General features: G+C 49.2%; 1 protein-coding gene across 1 annotated transcript in view; it reads left to right on the top strand.

Moving 5' to 3' along the window:
- TENT4B (terminal nucleotidyltransferase 4B) overlaps positions 1-25,600 on the top strand; it is a 338,706-nt gene that overhangs the window by 141,036 nt on the left and 172,070 nt on the right. The window contains exons 4-5 of the mRNA XM_078670099.1: positions 7,471-7,591; positions 17,185-17,292. Of these exons, the coding sequence (XP_078526225.1) occupies positions 7,471-7,591; positions 17,185-17,292 (229 nt within the window). The remainder of the gene's footprint in view (positions 1-7,470; positions 7,592-17,184; positions 17,293-25,600) is intronic.

Raw genomic sequence — 25,600 nt, 5'->3', positions numbered from 1 at the left:
TTGGAACAACTTTAGGACCCAGTGACGGGCACTGTGAGACACTTGCACTGCCTTTGAATCTCAACTTCAGAGGTCTTAATCGTGGTTTTTTGACTGTTCGATATGGGCCCAATATTACAGACGGACGGCCAGGGCAAAAAAGCACTGGGAAAAAACACTTGATCTACTGCATCAAAAAGGTTCATACAATATGTGCAGCTGAAAGGCATCTGGAACAGAACAAGGAGGGCTCCTGGGATACTCTGTACTGCCACTCTGTACCTTTTTTAAATTTGTATTCAAAATATAAATCTTTCCTATGCCAAAGCTGACTCCATTGGTTAAGATACCACCTTGATATATTGGGAAAAATTCCAGGCGGTTCAAAAAAAGCAGCCACCGAAAGCTGTATTTTCAGCACTTATCTGTGCATACTTTAAAGAGCAAATATAAACAGAAAGCACTTTACATTGTGTTCTAGGGCTGCCTGAAAGATCTGTGACTGAAAGGAAACAATGACAGAAAAGTCACATTACAAATGAATACATACTTCGTTATACATTCCCCAAATATTTACAAACAGGTTTGAAGTGGTGTAATTTAGCTTCTCTGTGCAGACCCAGGGGCTGCTGCCCTAAAGGTACCTCTGAAGGCATCCCTCTGGGATGGTGCCCCCCCCCGATGGAAAAACTCTGACTTAAGTGTACCCTAACACCTCATTCCACTTTGTAAACGTCACACAAATGTCCCCAAATCTTTTGGGATTTCCATGTGTGGGATTCTTAAAGTCAACGGGTCTCCTGAGAAGTACAGAGCTGCCAAGGTTTCAGATTGCTATGTGTGACATTTTTATAATTTTAGTGTCTTATGAGTGACATTTCAATGATTATATGAGCAACACTTTCTCGCAAGCAAAATCAAGCAAAGCAGGTGAGGGAAACATAAATATCAGAAATCACACCCAGTTGAGCAACATGAAACTCCCAAAAAGTCACTGACCTAAAGTGTGTGACAGGACTCAATACTTCATGACTAGGTAAAGCACTTGGTACATATTTCATGGAGACGTAGATGTGGTCCTAAAATCTTACCAAATAAAAACAAAAAACAATTCAATGTTTTTGTTTTATTCTTGAACAGCATGCACTTAATGAGTTTCACGGATATGTGTGCTCTCCCACCATATATTTTTACAAGCCACTTTGTGAAGCATATGCTGCAAAAAGTACTTTCTTTTTCCCATAGACCTGTTTGGTTACCTGGCTTAATGAAGAACCAAAATCTTGAATAATCAGGGTTATAACCCAGTGTGAAGAGCAGTGAAACATGAGTAACAGGCGTTTAAACCGGCTGTGCAAAACAAAAAATAGAGAGGAATAAACCAAAGTTTTAATTGAGTCAACCCCAAAGACCCTGTGTGGCTGCATGAATACTAATTGGCTGGTGGGAAAAAGACAGGTGCAAACTCAATGTTAGGACAGAGTGCTTAAAGAAAGAAAAACGAGTGCAAAACCTTCCAATGTTGCGACAGATACACGGGTAAAAGTGCTCGAAAACATGCTGCCACTGTTGTCACACTAGAAATGCTGAAAATGCATAAATAGAAAGTTATGTGCATACAAATAACCAATGGAACACCAGTGGACCTAGCAGACAAGACGTTCAACTAATACATTCAGTGCAAGGGTGGTGCTGGCACTGATGGGATCAGTGTAACCGCAGATCATGCAAATGGCCACGCAGAAAAGAGAGGAAAACAATGGTTTTATATGTGATAGAAAGCAGGTATTCTTCTAAGCCGAAAAATCTGAGACATACAATAATATTGTACCTTGTACGCTTTTGTTACTTGCACACATGTCACTTTTTCCTCCTGTAATGTACTGTTTGCTACCTCTTGCATTGTGTTTGCTTTTGATACTTGCGCAAGTGCCACATTGTCTGGTCTGGCAGTGGTGCAACCCGCCAGTGGCTGACATGCCCAGTGGCCCCCAGTGAAGCAATGGCCAGGCGCCATGTACACATAGTGAGAGGATAGGCTAGGAGACACCCAGGAGGATGTGTGGCCCGCGACGACGATGGTCCTTCTGCTCTAGTTCCTTCTGTAACATGCCTCCCCCTGCCTGCAGGGCCAAGAGAGCAGCTAACTAATACCGTCTTGTCTGTGCCATTTCAAAACCCCACTAATGAATTATTTATTCCGAAGCTACGTGTGATAGAAAGCAGGTATTATTCTAAGCAGGAAAATCTGAGACATACAATAATATTGTACCTTGTACGCTTTTGTAACTTGCACACATGTCACTTTTTCCTCCTGTAATGTACTGTTTGCTACCTCTTGCATTTTGTCTGCCAACTTCTCGAGGGATGTCCAGGTCATGCTCATGGACATGCCCTTTGATGGCGGTCGCCTCTTTGGCGACAAAGCGGATAGTGCGCTAGAGCGTTTTAAGGACTCCATGGCTACGGCGAAGTCCTTGCGCCTAGGCCAGCGCCAGCAAACTTCTGTTTTTCGCCCCTTTAGTGGCCAAGGAAGGGGCGCCCCCACTCATCCAGCCAGCCACAGGCCGCAGAACCAGTCTCAAAGCGGACGTGGTACCGCCGTGGCGGTTCTGGGGGACAACGGCAGGGTCAGTCCACATCCGCCCCGCAGCATCTGTCTCTAAGCCTTCCTAGTCCGGCATTTCAGGCCCATTCGACGCCAGTGGGGGGCAGGGTTTGCCATCACCTCCCCCTCTGGCACTTCATCACGTCAGACTGGTGGGTGCTGCAAATTGTCCGGAGGGGCTACAACCTCCCCTTGGAGGCGACCCCTCTAGCCATGCCAGCGCAGTACCACCGCTTGTCGGGGGATCACTTGCAACTTCCGCAGGAGGAAGTAATGGCTCTCTTGGCCTAGAGGGCCATTGAGCGAGTTCCTAGGCCAGAAGTCGGACGTGGTAGCTATTCCCACTACTTTCTGTTACCCAAGGAGGCCAAAGGAGGCCTAGCTTGGACCTCCGGAGCGTCAACGGCTTCCTCCGGAAGGAGAACTTCAAGATGCTGACTTTGGCTCAGGTCCTAGCTGCCCTGGACCCTGGAGACTGAATGGTAGCGTTGGACTTGCAGGACGCTTATTTCCACATCCCCGTCCTGCCGGCCCACCGTTGCTACCTGCGGTTCACGGTAGGCTGTTGTAATTTGGCAGCGATCAGGGTTAGCATTTAGCTGAAGAAATCTTGTATTCGGCAGCCATCTTGTCTGCCATGTGCTCTGTCCTACCTTGCTGTCGTTTACGCTTGCACTCTGCTTATAGATAGACTATATTTAGGCTCTGCACATGCGCAGAGGAGACTGTGACTGTCCATGCACCTGTCCTTAGTGTGTAACTGTCAGGATGTGTTTACTAGAATTAGCAATTGCTAGCTCCACCCTACTGTTGACTGTGCATTTCTGTATGACCTTTTATGTATGTAACCCTTCTCTTCTGTACTTGTACTGCCTTCTTTTGAGCTCCTGTGTGGGTATAAAAGGACCATGCTCCTTCTGTTCAGTGTGCTACTTCATAGACTACCGAAGGGTGTGGTGTGAATTGGTTCCACCTCATAAGGTTTATTAATTAAAGCTTTGTTTTATATTCCAGTTTCCGTGACAACTTCTCTCCTATTAGTCTGTGGACTTGTGCAGAGAAGGGCAAACCCCTAGCACTGGTAGGCCTAGCTGAGGCCCACCCTGACAAGGCCACGAGCACTTTCAGTTTACCGTGCTCCCCTTCGGCCTTACCAGCGCCCCTCGGGTGTTCACGAAAGTGATGGCGGTGGTCGCAGCTCATCTAAGTCACACATGTGTCCCTCTCAGAAGCTCCTTTTTATCGGAGCGGTTCTGGACTTGGCGCACTTTCGGGTTTATCCCCCCGAACAGCGGGTTCGGGATATTCAGGCTCTGGTTCCGATCTTTCAGCCTTTATCCCGAGTTTCGGTCAGATTGACGCTGCCGATCCTGGGGCTGATGGCCTCCTGCATCCTTCTGGTACATCACGCCAGGTGGTAGATGTGGGCTCTGCAGTGGTACCTGAAGTTTCAGTGGGCACAGCATCAGGGCAACCTGTCCGACCACGTCCTGATCTCGGAGGGCACTGCGAGTCAGTGGCAGTGGTGGCTCACAAACCGCGATTGGGTCAGCGACACATCTCTCCCTACCCCAACCGGAGCACGTAGTAGTGACGGATGCATCCCTCCTGGAATGGGGGGGCCACATGGGAGAGGCAGAGATCAGAGACCTCTGGTCTCCGGCGGAGTCCCGGCTCCATATCAACCTTCTGGAGCTGCAGGCGATCCGACTTGCACTGAAGGCATTCCTTCCTTCTGTCCGGGGAAGTGTAGTGCAGGTGTTCACGGACAACACCACCGCCATGTGGTACTGCAACAAAAAAGGCGGGGTGGGGTTGTGGACCCTTTGTCAGGAGGCTCTGCGCCTCTGGACCTGGCTGGAACACCAGGGCGTCACCCTGGTGGTTCAACACCTGGCAGGTTCCCTGAACGCCAGAGTGGACAAACTCAGCAGCTGGTGCATGATGGATCATGAATGGCGTCTGAACTCGGACGTGGCACAAGGTCTCTTTCAGCTGTGGGGAGAGCCTTGGTTAGATCTATTCGCCACCGAAGAGAACCCGCAATGTCATCAGTTCTGCGCGTTGGAATTCCCAAGGCGGCACTAGCTTGGCGACACTTTTCATCACGAGTGGAGCTGCGGTCTGTTGTACGCCTTTCCACCTATACCACTTATGCCCAGAGTGCTGAAGAAGATCAGGCGAGACCGGACCCAAGTCATCCTTGTGGCTCCGGACTGGGCACAAAGATACTGGTATCCCGAGCTACTCAGCATGTCAGTCAATCCCCTGATTTGTCTGCCTCTTCAGGAGGACCTTCTGTCGCAGCAGCAGGGGACGGTCCTCCACCCGAACCTGTCCAGTCTCCACCAAACATGCGTGGAGATTAAGCGGCGGCAGTTGAGGCCATTTGACTTGCCTCCTGAAGTCTGTGATGTGATTCTGGCAGCCAGGCGTCCCTCCACAAAAGCGGTATACGCCTGCAGATGGAACAAATTTGTGGCATGGTGCGCAGCAAAGGCTGTGGATCCACTCTCTGCCCCCCTTTCAGAGGTTTTCTTCTTCCTTCTTTCTCTTGCCCAGCAGGGCTCTGCTCTGGGCACTATCAAGGGCTACCTATCGGCCACTTCAGCCTTCTTAAGGCTTCCTGATCAGCCTTCTCTTTTCAAGTCCCCTGTTGTAAATAGATTCTTGAAAGGCATCACACATATGTTTCCTCCTGTTCCCTTCGTGATGCCTCAGTGGGACTTGAATCTTGTACTTGCGTTGCGCTCCCTTTGAGCCACTTCATAACTGTCCTCTTCGTCTCCTAACTCTTAAAACTGCATTCCTGGTTGCCATCACCTCTGCCAGGAGAGTGAGTGAGCTCCAGGCTCTATCTTCTAAACCTCCTTCCCTCTCTGTCCATCCGGACAAGGTTGTTTTGAGGACTCGTCCTTCTTTCCTGCCCAAGGTGGTCACAGCCTTTCATATCGGGCAGTCCATCACCTTGTCCACCTTCATTCCACCTCCGCATCCCTCAAAAGAGGAAGAGAGGCTCCACCGTCTGGACCCAAAACGTGCCCTCACCTTCTATCTAGATCGCATACGCCAGTTCCGGGTGGACGACCAGCTCTTTGTTGGTTACGTTGGCGCTAAGAAGGGACGGGTGGTGCACAAGCTGACCATCTCTCGGTGGGTCGTCTTGGGCATCAAGGTTTGCTACTCTTCGGCGAAAAAGGAGCCTCCTGTTGGGCGGCGCACCTATTCCACTCAGGTCACGGCGGCAACTACTGCCCTGGGTCGGGGAGTCCCCTTGCAGGACATCTGTCAGGCAGCTACGTGGGCCTCGCTGCACACGTTTGCTAGGCACTACTGCCTGGACAGCCAAGTCCGGAGAGATGGCTTTTTCTTCCGTTCTCTGGGACTTTCTGGTGTGAGCTTGGTTCGCAGACGCACCACCGGGGTTGGTATTGCTGGGGCATCTATTCTAAGGTAATGAATCTAACACTATCGTGTTTCTTTCAGATGCACAAGTTACTTAGCTTCGGTAACAATAGATCTGGAAGAAACATTAGTTAGTGTTAGATTCCTTACCGCCCCACCCATCCTCCTCGTTCTGGGAACCGATATCTAGGGTTAAGGACATCCCTTTCAGGGCCCTAGTTTCATGGCACCAGTGTTGGTTTCTATCATGGCTCTGCGTTCCTGGCGCGGAAAGCTATGTACAGAACTCAGGTCAGCGCGCGAGGGCGGCGTCTAAGTACTCAGACGTCATCGGACGCGGAGCCGCAGACCACGCCTACCGACGCGCAAGGGTACTGCTGACAAAAACTTTCCGGAACCAGTCTGACGCCTGGGAATATTCTAAGGTAAGGAATCTAATACTATTGTGTCTTACAGATATATTGTTACCGAAGGTAAGTAACTTGTGCATATAGTAATGTGACCACTTGGTTTAGTGCATACCACTGACCACCCTGCTCCTTGGCTTTGTGTGTCGTAACTGTCCCTTGACAGCCCCCTTCTCTGAAAAGTATATATATTTTTTTAACTTACTCAAGAATATGATATCAAGGATTCTGCATACAGGTGTTGTGGTAAGGCGATCAATAGATAGGCCCTTCACACATAAAAGAATCAATGACCAGTGCTTTTGTTTGTTGCATACACCAGCTAGTCAGTTGTTGATATTGGACAATAATTCTCTGCAGATTAATTTAGCTGCTTTAGCTTTTATTTAAGATGGAATACCCATTCACTCTGTAGGGACTTTTGTGTTTTGGACTTTGTGTAATGGGGAGTTGTGGAAAAAGAAAGGACTTTGTAAACTGATTTTGCATAGTGTGACTTGGAATACAGCATTAATCACACTGATGTAGGCTGGAGAAGTGCTAGTCCAAAATTCAAGATGTAATGATGCACTGAATTTTTGTGGTAAGCTGACTTTGGAACTGTATTGATTTGAGGAATGAGTCTGATAATGGTATCAAATATAAATTGTATAAATATCACTGAGAAGCATAAATGCGAGGGAGGAGGAATCCCCCCTTTCCCCAAAATCCTCTCCATTCTTCGCCTGTCAAGTCACATTCTACATGTAAAAATGATGCAACTTTACATGTGCAAAAAAAGTTTGTCCTGTATTCATTTTCTACCTTCTAATCACCTATACATCTTGCCTTGAAGGGAACTTCACAAAATACTCAACCAGTTTTAGCCCTGATTGGCTAATGAACTCAAATCTCATTGTTGATTACAGCGATGTGTAGTGTATATACAAGTCTCTTACCAGAAAAGATTGGGAAAAACTGTAAGGTTGAACAGCTCATTCTATATTTTGATAGCATGAGTAAAAATAGAAAGTGCTGTACTTTGGTTGGAAAAAGTGTGTGACAAATGCCGCTTTTTCTTTCCATCTAAAGTGATATAGATCTTGTTGTATTTGGAAGATGGGAGACTTTACCACTCTGGACTTTAGAAGAAGCCTTAAAAAAACACAAAGTAGCTGATGAAAATTCTGTCAAGGTTCTTGACAAGGCAACAGTAAGTGTACTTTTCGTAGTATATTATCTAACATTCTTTAATAAGTAATTTCGGAGAGAAACTAAAATAATCCTCAAAAAAATAAATAAATACTGCATGACACTACCAGGCACACATAATTTTTTTGAATTTTTCACGACTAATTGAATGAGAATGTATACTGTTTTGTAATTTGTGGTGTTCCTGTAATTAAGGTGTTTTGTACTTGTAATAGAAAGTTACTTTGATTGGGTGGGCATAAAGTTAGCAGCTGCAGCTTTCCAAATAAGATTCAAGAGGAAAAGTTTAATGCTTCCAATAAATTATGATTGTAGACTCAAATAACTGAGAGACTGACCTGCAGATGCGCCAATTCTTATGAATGTAGGCAGGCTAGGAAAGTCCTGAGGGTATGAAAATAAAAGTTGTGCTGTTCCTGAATGATCTAGAATTGAGCAATATGTAAAGGACAGTAGGCTACAGAGTCAAAGGGATGGGAATCCATTTCTTTGGAATGTAATGCCTTCGCACACCCAGTTGGGTGTTATGCTTCATCATCGGGCTGCTCCTCGTCTGGACGACGCTGCATTGCCTAACTGGCTCCCGATGAGGGGCACTTTGGCAGAGATCTTTTTCCAAATAGCAGTTTGGTGCTGTGGGGGTGAGAGATTTAGTGAGTGTAGATGAAGAAGTGGTGTGTGATGTTTATGCGAGTTAAAACAGGATTGGGAGTACCAGCAAAAATAACTTTAATCTTAAAGAAACAGGTTAGTATTAGATTCCTTACCTTAGAATATCCCCAGGCGTCAGACTGGATCCGGAAATGTTTGCGTAGCAGTACCCTTGCGCATTGGTAGGCGTCTTCTGCAGCTCCGCGTCCGTCCTCGGCGTCGTGGCCGCCGTGATGACGTCGTCTGAGTACTTAATCGCCGCCTCCACGCGCTGACGTCAGTTATTATTTTTTCCGCACCAGCAGCGCAGATCCGGGAAAAAGTGGTATCTTAGTCATTTTTTGACTAAACTTCTTACGATCCCTTTTGATCATTTTTCGAGTTTTTTTACTCCGAACGGTGCCGGTAGGGATGCCAGGTTTTAAACCCTGTGAGGACTGCGACCGACTGATGACCACTGTCTCAGCGTCTACCACGACGACAAGACCTGCTCCGGGCCCTGACTTCCAAAGCTAGGCGGGAGCGATCCCGCAAGCGGCTCGAGCTCCGGCAGTCGGCCCGCGCAACGAGAGGTCCGGGTCCGGATGGAGGTCGAGGGACCGGTCGCGGGGTCAGAGCCATCATAGCTCCGGGAGTCGCCATCACTCCTCAGGCTCGAAGTCGTCAGGTAAGCACAAGAAGTCGAAGAGACGTCATCGCTTTTCCGACTCCCCCCGACGCTCGTAAGACGTGGCCGGGGGTTCGGGTGACACCGCCCACGCGGCTCCGTCGGAGTCGCGGGCGTCGCAACCTGCCCCATACCCTCCGGTCCCTGGGCAGCATGCGACGCCGGAGAAGATCGAGTGCTTCCTCATGGCCATGAGGTCCCTCACTCCTCCGGCGGGCTCCGCGGCGCCTCTGGGCCCAGCGGACCAGTCTGGGGGCCCAAGCGGGTCGGGGGATTTGGCCCCAACGACGGCGGGTGCTTCGGCGCCGCTGGATCCGCTTCTGGATCCGGGTCGTTGCCGGTTGACCTGACGACCTCACCGGCGCCGGTCCCTCAGGTGTCACCTCCGGCGCCGTCTTCGGGCGGCGCCATCCCTGATGCCCCCCTCGATCCGGTTCCGGCGCCGGGGCGGTGCCACTCTCGATGTCGCTTGGGGAGTTTTACTTCAATGAACCGGCCCCATCATTTGACAACCCTGATTATCAGGAGATGGGGGATGAGGAGTGTAGGGAGGGGTCTGAGGACCCTCTGACACGGGAGTGTCAGTCCCAGGAGGACTGGACAGGTGGACTTGGGGATGCCAGTGGTCTGGACACCTCGCCAGACACTGGCTTTGTCTCACCTCCTACCGTGGCTACGGAGGAGGGGGGCTACCTTCAGTGTGGTGTTGACGCGGGCAGCTAAGGCCTTGGGCCTTGAGCTCCCCGTCGCGGCCGTGAGGACTAACCTCCTCACTGAGGTCCTTAAACCGCAGTCAAGCTCGCTGAGCCTCTGCTGCCGTTTAATGAGGCCTTGACTGACGTTCTTTTGGGCACTTGGTCCAGGCCCGCTACAGGTCCGCCTGTAGATAGGAACGTGGCCAGACGCCACCGCCCGGCCCTGGGCGACCCTCAATTCCTGTCCACCCACCCCACCCCCGAGAGCCTGGTCATCCAGGCTTCAAATTCCCATACTGCATTCCTGTCGGCTCCGCCTGACCGGGAATCCAAGAGGTATGAGCAATACGGCAAGAAGGTATTCTCCTCCCTGAGTCTGGGACTGAGGTCTTCCCAACACCGCATGCCTCTTGGGCCGCTACACCTATTCCCTGTGGGACACGGTCGCGGACGTGCTGCCAGAATGCCCGATGGAGGTACAGGCTAAACTCGGCCAAGCCCTTGTGGGATGCGGCACAGTATTCCATCCGGTGTGGGCTGGATACTACCGACTCACTGGGCAGGGCGATGGCAACGACGGTGGCGATACGTCGCCACGCCTGGTTGAGGTCCGCCAACTTCTCGGCCGATGTCCAGAATACCCTCATGGACATGCCGTTTGATGGCCGTCGCCTTTTTGGCGACAAGGCAGACCATGCGCTTGAGCGCTTTAAGGACTCCAGGGCTATGGCCAGGTCCTTGGGCCTCTCGGCCCCGCGCCAGCAAACGGGTGCCTTTCGCTCCTTTCGTGGCCAAGGAAGGGGCACCCCCACACGTGCTGCCAGCCACGCACTGCAGACTAACATCCAACGCGGTGGCGGCCGTGGAAACCACTGTGGCGGCGGTCGGGGACAACGGCAAGGCCAGTCCACACCTTCCCCCGCAGCATCCGCCTCGAAACCCTCCTAGTCCGTGCTTTCAGGCCCATGTGACGCCAGTGGGGGGCAGGGTTCGCCATCACCTCCTCCACTGGCACACTGTCACATCGGACAGGTGGGTGCTGCAAATCATCCGAAGGGGCTACTCCTTCCCCCTCGAGACGACCCCTCCAGCCATGCCACCGCGTATCGGGGGATCATTTGCGACTTCTGCAGGAGGAAGTTACGGCCCTCTTGGCCAAGGGGGCCATCGAGCGCGTTCCTGGGCCAGAAGTAGGGTGTGGTTGCTACTCCCACTACTTTCTGGTACCCAAGAAGGGCAAAGGGGGCCTACGCCCTACCTTGGATCTACGGAACATCAACGGCTTCCTCCAGATGGAGAAGTTCAAAATGCTGACAATGGCTCAGGTTTTGTCTGCCCTGGACCCAGGAGACTGGATGGTAGCGTTGGACTTGCAGGACGCTTATTTCCACATCCCCGTCCTGCCGGCCCACCGGCGCTACCTGCGGTTCACGGTTGGCCACAAGCACTTTCAGTTTACCGTGCTCCCTTTTGGCCTTACCAGCACCCACGGGTGTTCACGAAGGTGATGGCGGTGTTCGCATCTCATCTGCACAGGTTAGGGGTTTCAGTCTTCCCCTACCTCGACTACTGGTTGTTGAAGGCGGGCTCGCCCCAGACAGTCGTCCGCCACCTCCAGACGACTGCAGACCTCCTGCACCAGCTGGGGTTTTCCATCAATGTGCCGAAGTCACACCTGTGCCCCTCCCAGAAGCTCCTCTTTATCCGAGCGGTTCTCGACTCTGCGCAGTTTCGGGTGTATCCTCCCGAACAGCGGGTTCGGGATATTCAGGCTCTGATTCCACTCTTTCAGCCTTAATCCCGGGTCTCCGGTCAAGTGGACGCTGTGGCTTCTGGGGCTGATGGCCTCCTGCATCCTTCTGGTGCATCACGCCCGGTGGCGGATGCGGGCTCTGCAATGGGACCTGAAGTTTCAGTGGGCCCAGCATCAGGGCAACCTGTCCCACCATGTCCTGATCTCGGAGGGCACTGCGAGACAGCTGCAGTGGTGGCTCACGGACCGCGATTGGGTCAGCGGCAGATCACTCTCCCTTCCTCAACCGGAGCACGTGCTGGTGCCGGACGCGTCCCTCCAGGGCTGGGGAGGCCACATGGGAGAGGCGGAGATCAGAGGCCTCTGGTCTCCGGCAGAGTCCCGGCTCCATATCAACCTTTTGGAGCTGCGGGCGATTCGTCTAGCACTGAAGGCATTCCTCCCCTCTGTCCAGGGGAGTGTAGTGCAGGTGTTCACGGACAACACAACCGCCATGTGTTACTGCAACAAACAGGACGGGTGGGGTCGTGGACCCTCTACCAAGAGGCTCTGCGCCTTTGGCAGTGGCTGGGACATCAGAGCGTGACCCTGGTGGTTCAACACCTGGCAGGTTCTCGGAACTCCAGGGCGGACTAACTCAGCCGCCGGTGCATGATGGATCACGAATGGCGTCTGAACTCTGACGTGGCGCAAGGTCTCTTTCTGCAGTGGGGAGAGCCTTGGTTAGATCTATTCGCCACAGAAGAGAACGCGCAATGTCATCAGTTCTGCATGTTGGAATTTCCAAGGCGGCACTCGCTCGGAGACGCCTTTCGTCACGAGTGGAGTTGCGGTCTGTTGTACGCCTTTCCGCCTATATCACTTCTGCCCAGAGTGCTGAAGAAGATCAAGCGCGACCGGGCCCAAGTTATCCTTGTGGCTCCGGACTGGGCACGAAGGTACTGGTACTCAGTATGTCAGTCGATCCCCCGGTTCGTCTGCCTCTTCAGGAGGACCTTCTGTCGCAGCAGCAGGGGACGGTTCTCCACCCGAACCTGTCCAGTCTCCACCTCCATGCTTGGAGATTGAGCTGCGACAGTTGAGGCCATTTTACTTGCCTCCTGAAGTTTGTAGTGTGATTCTGGCAGCCAGGCGTCCCTCCACAAAGTCGGTATACGCCTGCAGGTGGAACAGATTTGTGGCATGGTGCACAGCAAAGGCTGTGGATCCTCTCTCTGCCCCTCTTTCTGAGGTTCTTCTCTTCATTCTTTCTCTTGCCCAGCAGGGCTCTGCTCTGGGCACTATCAAGGACTACCTTTCTGCCCTTTCAGCCTTTCTGAGGCTGCCTGATCAACCTTCTTTGTTCAAGTCCCCTATTGTATCTCGTTTTCTGAAGGGCATCACACACATGTTCCCTCCTGTTCTGTTTGTGATGCCTCAGTGGGACTTGAACCTTGTCCTTACCTTTCTGATGTGCGCTCCCTTTGAGCCACTTCACGACTGTCCTCTCCGCCTTCTTACTCTGAAGACTGCTTTCCTGGTTGCCATCACCTCTGCCAGGAGAGTGAGTGAGCTCCAGGCTTTCATCCAAACCCCATTTCCTTTCTGTCCATCCGGACAAGGTTGTGTTGTGGACTAGACCCTCTTTCCTGCCCAAGGTTGTCACGCCTTCCATATCGGGCAGCCTATTACCATGCCCACCTTCTTTCCGCCACCGCATCCCTCAAAAGAGGAAGAGCGGCTCCACCGTCTGAACCCAAAACGTGCGATTTCGTTCTATCGAGATCGCACACGCCAGTTCCGGGTGGATGACCAACTCTTTGTTGGTTATGTGGGCGCTAAGAAGGGACGGGCGGTGCACAAGAGGACCATCTCCCGGTGGGTCGTCTTGTGTATCAAGGCTTGTTACTCCTTGGCGAAAAAAGAGCCTCCTGTTGGGCTGAGGGCCCATTCCACTCGGGCCACGGCGGCTACTACTGCCCTGGGTCGGGGAGTCCCCTTGCAGGACATCTGTCAGGCAGCTACGTGGGCCTCGCTGCACACGTTCGCAAGACACTACTGCCTGGACAGTCAAGTCCGGAGGGATGGCTTCTTTGGCCGTTCCGTCCTCCAGGACTTTCTGGTGTGATTATTGGTTCGAAGACCCACCACCGGGGTTGGTATTGCTGGGGTATCTATTCTAGTAGTAAGGTAAGGAATCTAATACTAACCTGTTTCTTTCAGATGAACAAGTTACTTACTTTCGGTAACGATATATTTGTAAGAAACAGTAGTTCGTATTAGATTCCTTACCGCCCCACCCATCCTCCCCGTTCTGCGAACTGATATCTAGGGTTAAGGTCATCCCCTTTCAGGGCCCTAGTTTCAATGGCACCAGTGTTGGTTTTTTACATGGCTCTGCGTTTCTGGCGCGGAAAAGCTGTGTCTAAGAACTGATGTAATCGCGCGGAGGCGGCGTCTAAGTACTCCGACGACGTCATCACGGCGCCGACGACGGACGCGGAGCCGCAGATGACGCCTACCGACGCGCAAGGGTACTGCTACGCAAATATTTCCGGATCCAGTCCGACGCCTAGGGATATTCTAATTCAGAAAAGGGGGTGGTGATGAACAGAGTGTCTGAATTAAGCAGACCACTCTTACCCAGTCCAAAGATCAGGGCTTGATCCATCACCGTTCTTTAGCTCACTGCCCCATCCCAGCTCAGAACCTGGCTATATGCAAATTAGTCTGTCCCTGGCCCAGTGCATCATGGGAACAGGGCAGACCAAACTACCAAGCCAATTCTTCACCAGAAAGGAGACAAGCTTCCGGGGACCGGTTTCTGCCATTTCAGGCGTCGTCGGCCCGGCTTGCTTGAATCCTGATGGAGCAGTGAGCAAGGGACTCATGTCTGAGTATACCCTTCCACGCTTATGGTGGACAAAATGATTCAGAAAAGGGGGTGGTGATCCATCACCGTTATTTAGCTCACTGCCCCATCTTTTAGGGATATTCTAAGGTAAGGAATCTAATACGAACTACTGTTTCTTACAGATATATCGTTACCGAAGGTAAGTAACTTGTTCATTGTGGGGTCGATTAAAATATAGAGGAAAGGCGCAATTCTAATTTAATGTCTTAGGTGTGGCGCTTTTCCGTGTGGTTTGTTAACATGTTTCTTCGCAATTCTACAAGTCTAGAGGCAATTCGTCAGGACCTAAAGTTAATAAAAACTATCTACACTAAGGTGGACTGGAAAATAATAATGAATTAATGTTTGGGAGTTAAGCCACTATGACTTACTGTCTAATGGCTGGTAATACTGGTTCTACTGATTATGGAGAAAAAAATCACATATTAATGTATGATGTCAAACAAATATCGCAAGTATCAAACACTACTGTCCTATTTCCCGTGTGTTTAAATCACAGCACACAGTGGTGCGGTGTTGCAGGCATAATAACACCAGGTTCCAAGTATTGAAGTGGTCACATTATTGCTCATGTGTGTAGTGACCAAATCCGTGTATTAAAAACCAAAAACTGCAGAAAGAGCACAAGATTCACCCTGATTGGGATATACTACTGCTTCATCAATCCCCGGCAGGTCAAGATATGAGGAACTTCCCCATATACTTCAGGGGTATGCCGATAAAAAAGAACAGTTAAATGCTGCCAGGTTGCGAAGTTAATAGCGTTTTAATTGGATAAACTAGAGGATTAGATATGTGGGCCTCCTTAGAACATATACTGACATACTCCTACATCACGCTATCTGGCACATATAGAAGTGCACATGATTCTGGGGTATTTCATTTACAATGCCCACAGCATTAAAAAGTGATCCCAGTTATGGCGGAACTACACTAGCTTCATATTTGTTACTGAAGTTGGGCTAATGAAACAAAAAAGTCCTGAGGGTGCCATGCGCATAACCTTTTTAGTAGGAGGCATAGTTGACTTTTGATGGTTAAATGTTTAAGGACCCAAAAGTCCCTCAGTAATGTTGTATATGGCATAACAGCTTAGCTTCTATAAAGGCCCAGTAATTCACTACCTCAGCTAAATATTGCTAGTTCAATAACTAAAACTCCACTATGCCTCTCAATCTAATGCTTTCAAAGGAAACAACAAAAAACATCAGGATACGTTGGGGTGAGGCATTGGTCTCAAGAGAGACGATATGCATGGTACACAGAGTAGCCTTCTGTTTCAAAGGCTTGAAGTATAATATACCAAAAATCATATGTAAGTTCCTTGATCCTAAAACCCCTGCTCCCACAGCCTCCAAGCGATGCATTACTTTAGCCCCCACCTGGGGACAGGGCACATTATGATGAACTGGAGTCCATAATGCAGCATCTACCAGACAAATATAAAAATAGGGCCAATGAACTCGTACAAGAAGGTAAAAATATTACTAATACTTCCATTTGTTGTGCCCTAGATGCTGCAGATACTGCCTCAAGGGCAATCAATAACAGTACCCTTTTGCGGAGACCTGCCTGGCTACGTATTTCAGGTTTTAAACCTGAGGTACAAGATTCCATCCTGAATCAGCCATTTGATGAGACACATTTATTTGACCCTAATGCAGATGTGTCTTTAGAGAAAATAAAAAAAAGACACCGATAAGGCAAAATCTATGGGAGCCTTGCAGCAGCAAGCTCCCAGACGTTCTTTTCGTCGGTCATATAGAGGCAACACAAGAGGCTACTCCTCCGAAAGCCCCTCCACTTCCTACAAAACCCCTAGCCAATCCACATACACGAAGGGCTACCAGAGAGGGGGTTACAGGGCTAACCACAACAAAGGCAGAGGCAAAACCAACAACTCCCGCTCTGCCTCCACCCCTACCCAATGACTCCCCCCTCCCCCCCCCCCCCCCACCCCCTCAACATTCCACTCCTGTGGGGGGAAGACTGCAGCAATTCCTTCCTGCCTGGACCAACATCACATCAGAAAGGTGGGTGTGACAAATTATTCAGTCAGGTTACTGTCTAGAACGAACATCTACCCCCACCAAACATCCCACCCAAACAGCGTCCAATGTCACAAGAACATCTATCACAGGAAGTATCTCTGATTTGTAATAGACGGGCAGCACTATCAATTCCAAGTACTCCCATTCGGAGTCACAACAGCACTAAGAGTATTCACCAAGTGCCTAGCAGCAGTGGCAGCATATTTACGAAGACAGCACATCCATGTCTTCCCGTACCTCAACGGCTGGCTCATAAAAGCCAGCTCATACAACCAGTGCGTGGAACACTCATGCCACGATCCAACTGCTCCACAACTTGGGGTTCACAATAAACCACACCAAGTCTCATCTGCAACCATCCAAAGTACAAAAGGACCTCGGTGCTACAATAAACACCTCAACAGCGCTAGCTAATCCCACTCCAGTGAGGATTGCCAGCATGCAAACTCTTCTCACAAAGTTTCAGCCACAACACACTCTTCCAGCACGAGTGTTCAAGCATGTAAGTTTATGAAGACCACTGGAGAACTATAGTCACCAGTAACTTTTTTGCTTCTTACTCACCCAACTCTGGAAGTTCTATGGCTACTGGCTAAACATATTGGCTAAATTAGGTTGTGTAAGCAGTTAGTGGCATAGAGAGGGACAGACAGATGGACCTTTGCACAAGGGCGCAGTAGTTTTTAAAATAAAAAGCTATTTCCGGCCTGCTGTTCTGTGGAAGCAGCCATGGCTACAAGTTAGTGTTGTAAAGATTAACAATGCAAGTATCTCCATTAAGGTATTTATTAGCAAACAAGTCCTCTATTTTTATTTTAGTAATTGAGTTAGTAATTGGTGTTTTTATAATGATTATTTTCACATCTTGATCTTTTACTACCCAGGTACCCATAATTAAACTTACAGATTCTTTTACTGAGGTGAAAGTTGACATCAGCTTCAATGTACAGAATGGAGTCAAGGCAGCTCAGCTCATCGGAGAGTTTATCAAGGTTTGAGCACACTTTAATAATTAGATTGAGTTTTTTTTTAAAAGTTTGTCACATTTATGTTGTCGCTGTAATATGTTTATTCAATTATTGGATTTGTTGATATGTATTTTTTATCTTCAACCACCTTCAGCCAAAAGATTTGTCAGACCAATCTTTAGTATGTACTTTGTTTGTCTAGTAGAGATGTTAAAGTGTCAATCTCTCCACTTTAGGCTGGAAAATGCAAACTGTGCTACATTTTCTTATGATTCGCTACCAAGCTCTCCAATGTAATTGTTGCTCCTATCTGGAATTGCATTACAATCCTGTAGAAAATCTAATATTGCCATTTTGCTTTTATGCAAATATTTACTCAGAAATTCTGTTGCTGAATTTCTATATCTTAAAAGATTACATTAACCAGCGTATTGTTTTCAGAGTTACATTAGTAATTAGAAAATTTATTCTGCTTTTCATCAATGATGTTTGGGAAACTAATTGCTTAACCTTCCTCTTGATGCAGTGTGTATCTGAAAGATTTTCTATGGATTAAAGAACCGTTTCCACCACTTCACGTTTAACATTGTAAACCTAGAGAACCCCACATGGAGTACCCCCAGGACCATTAGACATGGCCTATTTCCTGCATTATTATAATATTCGAGAATGCGCTCTACAGAAAAACTGCCCTAAGATCAAACCTCTGTAGTAATGGCACACATGCTAGTATATTATAGTAATCAGAAGAGAGAAGGAAATTCTTAGCGTGGAAACCCTCCTGACTGGGTGTTTCCAGGACATTGAGCTAAGAAAAGATTAAGAAGGTCATAGGGTTCATACACCATTTGTGAAGGAGTTTTCTTTGTGATGCTTGATGCTCTTTTAAGGACTGCTGTTTGACCGGTGTTGCATACACACCCCTATTCATAGAGTAAGAGCAAAAGCATTTTTTTGAGGAAATTCTAGAACCTCCTATTGCTTGCTCTTCATCCTTCAATTGATTTATCAGCAGTGACTGTAGTGTGTAACATGTTTTAGAATGTGCCTTGCAACCTTAAAACTAACTGCACTTATTAATGTTGGATGTCTTGGGTGAATTTACCATATGTAACTACTCTTTCTCATCAGTCAGTTCTTTTAATCACATACTCTGACAAAATGTTCCCCAGAAAAGTACTACTCACAGCTTAAGTAACTTTGGTGATAAAGCTTGTATAGTTGAATCATTGGTGTTTTTCATGTTTAGAATCTTTCCTCCCTATTTCAGTTTGCAGATTGTTCAAAGCGTGTCTGAGTCGTATGAAATCAGTATGATAAAAAATGGATGCAATATATATTTATGTGAATGTTATTTGAAGTAAGTGTAGAAGTATACACAGATTCATACAGTTCTTACTAAGTGAAAAGGTCAAATCTTATGTTATTATAGTAGGTGTCACACAATTCTTAATATTCACTGCCCACAATAGAACCCAACACCATGCATTGTTGCTTTTGTGTGTCTGTGGATTTAACTAATGCACATGAAAAAATTGCTGTGCATTAGCCTTGTCTGTAGATATGCAGTTTTATTGTCATTGATTAGATAGGAGCGGGGCGTCATGACTCACACGATGCTTTGCCTCTTGTGAGTAATGTCCGTTACCACATTCAACAGCTGTACGAAACAGCACATTAAACGCTGTGCATTTTCATACATACTTTTATGTACACCGTTTATATTTTACATATGGTTAAGGAGGTGTAACCTGTGACAGGTAAACACGTGAGTCCACACCTTAGTTTAGTTCGAACAAAGGTTTTTATTGAGGTTACAAGGGGAATTTTGTAAGTAAAAAGGAAGGTGCGTCTAGGTAATGAATTTGGCCCTAAGCTTGCTCTCGTGACTTCTTCTTCAGGGGGATGACCTTCTCCCTCCTTGGCGTCTTGTGGGCAGGGTTGTCCGGGTCTCCGTCGTCAGGGGGAACAAAAACAATCTGAGAGAACCCTCCGATAGTGTTGACGCTTTTGGAGGTAACAATGGAGAGGGGAGTGCAGGGAGGCTTCACCCATCAAGCAGGTAACGTGTAGGGTTATGGAACCGTCACCGGAGGTAGGAAAGGGAAGGACAGACTAGGTACGCTAGGTGCCTCCTAATCTCTGGGCTCTCCCTGATCAGGTTCCCGGCTCCCTCCCGCCTCCCGATAGCGCAGGCAAAGACCTCCCAGGCCCCAGGATACGAGCGCATACCTGTTCTAGCCACGTTCCTCCGGGACCGTGGCAGGGCGCAGCACTGGGACATTGGTCTCCAGACAGTTCCTCCGAACTCCGGGGCAGGTTGTCAGGCGGCGTCTTCTCCTCCGTTCGTAGCTCGCTATGTCCTGGGCACGTCACGGTCTCTTCCTTCTCCGTCTTCCGGGTATGGACACACCCCTCATCCGGAAAGACGCCTTTTCATCAGACAAATTCGCGGTGTTCCACCCCCAGGTGGCGTGGCTGATGTTGGCTTCTGGTGGATCCTTAAAGGGCCAGAAATGTGCTCCTTCAGTCGGGTCTTTCTCGGGCAGGTATATCTCCGATTCTGGGAGTTGAGAGAGGGAGAAAGGACTTACAGCATCAGAGAGGCCGAGACTTCCAGGGGGATCCTGACAGGCCCCTCCCCTAGAATCATCCCGATCGGTGATGTGGGGGAAGCGGGAGAGGAAATCTGCATTGGCGTTAAAGGCCTCTTTCCTATGACATACGTCAAAGCTGAAGGGTTGGAGAGAGAGGAACCATCGCATGACTCGGGGGTTATTGCCCTTATTTCTGCTCATCCACATCAATGGGGCATGGTCAGAGTACAGGGTGAAATGTCGGCCTTCTAGATAATATCGCAATTTCTCAATGGCCCATTTAATGGCCAGACATTCTTTTTCCACCACTGGGTAGTGTTGTTCACGGGGAAAGAGTTTGCGGCTGAGAAACATTATGGGTCTTTCTGATCCGCCCTTAGTGATCTGAGAGAGGATGGCACCCAACCCTGCTTCAGAAGCGTCAATTTGGAGGACAAAAGGTCGAGTAAAGTCCGGATAGTCCAGTATGGGGCTGCTCGTAATCAGTGTTTTGAGTTTGTGGAAGGCTTCCCTAACGAATGGTGAAGGATGGGTTATGGCCTGGGTTGGGGAATCGTTTTTCAACAGGTTAGACCGGGGAATGGCTACCTCTGAAAAATTCGGTATGAACCGCCTGTAGTACCCCAACAGTCCCAGGAAGGCCCTTACCTCTTTTTTTGTTGTGGGAAAAGGGGTCTTGGTTATGGCTTTGATTTTTCTCTTTTTGGGGTTCAATGCTACCGTTGCCCAAGAGATAGCCCAGGTATTTGACCTTTTGGAACCCCATGCGTGATTTTTTGCGTTTACATGGAGCCCTGCTTTTTCCAATTCCTGGAACACTAGTTGGCAATGTTCTAGGTGTTTGTCCCAAGAGGGACTTAAGATGACAATGTCGTCCAAAGAGGCTGATGTAAATCCCTGAAGGGGTTGTAATATCTGGTTCATCATTCTTTGGAAGGTGGCAGGAGCTCCGTGTAGACCAAAAGGAAGGACCTTGAATTCGAAAGGACCATCGGGGTGGAAAAGGCGTTTTTTTTCTTGGTCTGAGGATCAAAGGGGTACCTCCCAGTATCCCTTGGTTAGGTCGAGAGTGGAAATATATGCCGCGTCCCCAAGACGTTCAATGAGTTCGTCCACCCTGGGTAGGGGATATGCATCCAGCTTGGAAATAGCGTTCACTCTGCGGAAGTCAATACAAAATCGTACTGAGCCATCTGGTTTCGGGACCATAACTATGGGGGAGAACCAATTACTCTGAGAAGGACAGATAACGTCCATCTGTAACATTTTGGTTATTTCCGGTGACAAGGCTTCTCTCCTGGCTGCGGGAATTCTGTAGGGTTTCTGCCGGATTACTTGCCCGGGAGGGGTCTCAATACAATGTTAGGTAAGGGTGGTTTTACCAGGGAGGTCGGAAAATAGAGAAGAGAAGGGTTCCAGGGTGTTTAATAGCTCATGTTCGAGGCATGTGGGCTGCTGAATTCATATCTGTGCATAGATCGCCGCCTAGTGTTGGGTCCGGATGATTGCACTTTGTTGTCCTGGAAGAGTCTTCGAAGTATCACGAGGTAGGTGACTCCTCCGCTGGACTACAATGCCATGGGCATCCTTTCCATGCTCAGATTGTTTTTTTCCGCCATTGGGTTCGGATGCAAACTCCTATGCTCCAACACTAAATCGAAACAAAACTTTTCTAAAGGCCAAAAGGCCTTCGACGTCGTCGGTATTGTTCCGTTCGGTACCTCTCTACTCTATACAACCTTCCATCTCGAATCGGTCGTCGACGCGGACCGTTGGGCCTTTTCGACGCCACGTGAGCCGACCGTCGATGGAAAGAAGCCCTTTCAAAAGGTGCCCCCAATGCAATTCAAAGTTCTCCCATACTGATAAACACTCAGTATGCAACAAGTGCCTTTCCCCAGACCATAGGGAAGAAACCTGCCCGGCCTGCGCCCAGTTCCGATCGAAAAAGACTATACGGATCCTAAGGGCCTCCAGGCAAGAAATGCAGCGACAGGCACCGGAACCCGACAACATCTTCGATGATGACCAGGATCTACTGGACGCTCCAGACTCTGACCTAGAGATCGTCACAGTCGAGGACTATTCCGACTCCGATGGCGAACTACTGTCGGGCCAAATCGTGAGTACACTGCCCCCGACACCAATTGGCCCCTCGCCAAAGGCTCCGGTCAAGACATCGCCAATAGGCCTTAGCCAAGATCAAAAAAGACTTTCGACAGCCCCGCCTTCCGGCTCTGCTCCGAAACCGAAACCTTCAAAAACCCCAGGGCCCAGTACCATCGCCCCGAAGAAGGTTCCAGAGCCAAAGAAGGTTATCGACCCAAAGATCGTCGATCCAAAGGGGCGTCGATCCAAAAAAGACCGCACGGCGAAAGACTGTCGAGCCAAACAAGACTGTCGACCTCGCAAAGGCCGATCAGCCAAAATCCGTCGACCCCCCCCCCCAAAAAAGATTGGTCGACCTGAACAAGGGCACGCAACCAAAGAGCGTCGAACCGAAGAAGGTCGCCGACCCGACCAAGCCTGCGGTTCCAAAGACCGTCGACCCGGCATCCGGTGCCGTATCGAAGCTGGACAAACCTGTCGACCCAAAAGTAACAGCTCCAAAGACACCGGTCGATCCGAAAAGGACAGTCGATCCGGTAAAAGGCTCGCACCCAAAAAAGCCTACGGAGCACAAACAACGTGCCGACCCAAAAGTTCCCGTCAACCCGAAACGAGTCGAGCCCAAATCTGGGCCCGAGCTGAAGAAATCAAGCAAAACACCAAAGGTCGTCGACAAACCTGCCTCTGTCGACCCGAAAAGGTCCAAGCCTAAACCCAGGACTGTAGAGGAAGAACTATTCCACCCAGATCCATCCGAGGACCAAGCAAAGATTTACATTAACCCAGACACGGGTAAAGTTACTATCCTGCATAGGAAGAAGAGGCCTTTGGACTTTGCTCCTGATTCACCTATCCCACTCAAGAAAAAGGACTTTGGCACTTCTCCCACTAGGCCCTCACACCCTTTTCAACCGATCAAGCCCTCTACACCTTCTAACCACGATGACGATGAGGGGGACACAGGGTATGAACCACAGCCCCTATATGACTTTCCTCAAGATCCAGATCAAGAGGAACCCTGGGAGGAGCCAACAGACCCTTATGATACACATCCTATCCCTGATGTGCCCACTTACCCTACTAAACCATCACCCACTGATGACATAGTAGTATTTAACCAACTCCTAGACAGGGCAGCACAGTTCCACAACGTGGACATGCACGGTGACCCTGTAGAAGAGGACGTTCTCTTTGAACACTTTCACTACTGCAGAGAAGAGTGTCAAAACTCTTCCAATGCTAAAGGGCGTTCTAAAACATGCACCTGACATCTTCAAGGACACTGCCAGGGCACGGGTAATCAATCCCAGAATAGAGAAAAAGTATAGACCGGCTCCTACTGACCCCACCTATATCAAGGGTCAGCTGCCGCTAGACTCCCTAGTGGTTGCTAACGCACGAAAAAGGGCCAACTCCCAAACTACAGGGGAGGCACCTCCCCCTGATAAGGAGTCCAAAATCCTAGAGGCTTCGGGCAAAAGAGTAGCGGCACAGGCATCCAATTCTTGGAGAATAGCTAACACACAGGCACTACTGGCTCGTTACGATAGAGCACATTACGATCAGCTCAAAACCCTTATGCAACATTTGCCCGAGCCCTTTAAAGCACAAGCAAATAATCTCATCCAGGAGGGGAAGTGTATCTCCAACGCCTCCATTAAATGTGCACTGGACGCTGCAGACACCGCAGCTCGGTCCATTAATACTAGTGTCCTTCTCCGCAGACATGCATGGCTGAGGGTTTCCGGCTTCAAGAATGAGGTCCAGTCCACCATTCTAAACCAACCAGTTAACCCAGACTTTTTATTTGGTCCTGCGGTGGACACCATCTTGGACAAAATGGAAAAGGACACCGAGACAGCGAAATCCATGGGTGCACTGCAATTTCTGCAACATAGGGGCTTCTTTCGGCGCTCCTCATACAGAGCAAACGCACGAGGAAATGCCTCACATACATCTACCTCCTACAAAGGTAACACACAAGGTTCCTTCAGAAAGAACACAAACAGAGGTGGTTACAGAGGTAACAATCCTAAGGGAAGGGGGCGGGGAGGCAATAACACCAGAGCCTCCGCCTCCACAAAACAGTGACTTCCTTATGCTGCCTCCGGAACACTTAATACCAGTCGGAGGCAGACTACAACAGTTCCTACCTGTCTGGCACGCTATCACCACAGACAGGTGGGTGAGAGAAATTATCCAGTCTGGTTATTGCCTAGAACTAACTTCTACGCCACCAAACATACCACCCAGACATCGTCCTATGTCCATAGAACACATCACCCTACTTCAACAAGAGGTGAAAAGCATGCTAGAAAAGGGGGCCATAGAGCCAGTCCCTTTCCACCAGCAGGGGACAGGAGTATACTCCCTATACTTCCTTATTCCCAAGAAGGACGGTTCCCTCAGACCAATACTGGACCTCAGACCCCTAAATCAATACATACTGTCGGAGCACTTCCATATGATCACACTACAACAAGTGCTCCCCTTGCTACAACAAGGAGACTTCCTAGCAACACTGGACCTCAAGGATGCGTACTTCCACATACCCATCCATCCAGCCCACAGAAAATACCTCAGATTCACAATAGAAGGGCAACACTACCAATTCAAGGTTTTTCCCTTCGGGGTTACCACAGCTCCAAGAGTCTTTACAAAATGCTTAGCCACAGTAGCAGCGCATCTCAGGAGGCAGCACGTCCATGTGTACCCTTATCTGGACGATTGGATAATACAAGCAAAGTTGTACCAAGATTGTGCAGCACACACGTCGCAGACAATCCAGTTGCTGCACAGCCTCGGCTTTTCAGTCAACTTCACAAAATCACACCTGCAACCTTCCCATGTACAGCAATACCTGGGAGCCACTATAAATACCTCAGTGGCAAAGGCATATCCAAACTCAGCAAGGATAGCCAGCATGCAGACACTCCCTGCCAGCTCAAGTCTTCATGTAGCTCATAGGCATGATGGCCTCCTGCATATACATTGTTCCCCATGCCAGACTTCAGATGCGCCCATTACAGGAATGCCTAGCAAGGCAATGGAACCAGGCTCGTGGACAACTAAAATACCTAGTGTTGGTGGACAGTCACTCTCACAACTCTCTGCAGTGGTGGAACCCACAAAACCTTTCCAAGGGGCGACTTTTCCAAGAGCCAGTTCCACAACTAGTACTAACAGCGGACGCGTCACTGACAGGCTGGGGAGCCCATCTCCTCCAATACACAGTACAAGGGCTCTGGACAAACAAACAGAAAAAATGGCATATCAACCGACTAGAGTTGCTAGCGATATTCCTCGCCCTAAAAGCCTTTCAAAAATACATGTACAACAAGACAGTGTTGATCCGGACGGACAACATGACCGCAATGTACTATATCCAAAAACAGGGGGGGGACACACTCTTCACAGCTGTCCCATCTGGCGCAGAGCATATGGAGGTGGGCGATCCCAAAAAACATCTTTCTCCTCGCAGAACACCTTCCAGGGAAGGACAATCCGATTGCAGACCTGCTCAGCAGGCACAGCCAACAAATACACGAATGGGATATTCACCCCCAGGTTCTCCAACCATTCTTCGAGGAATGGGGTCACCCAGAGGTAGACCTGTTTGCCACAAA

The sequence above is a fragment of the Lissotriton helveticus genome, chromosome 12, assembly GCF_964261635.1.
Source record: "Lissotriton helveticus chromosome 12, aLisHel1.1, whole genome shotgun sequence".
Taxonomy (NCBI): domain Eukaryota; kingdom Metazoa; phylum Chordata; class Amphibia; order Caudata; family Salamandridae; genus Lissotriton; species Lissotriton helveticus.
Note: the sequence above shows the minus strand (reverse complement) of the source record. Positions and strands in the feature narration are given on the sequence as shown.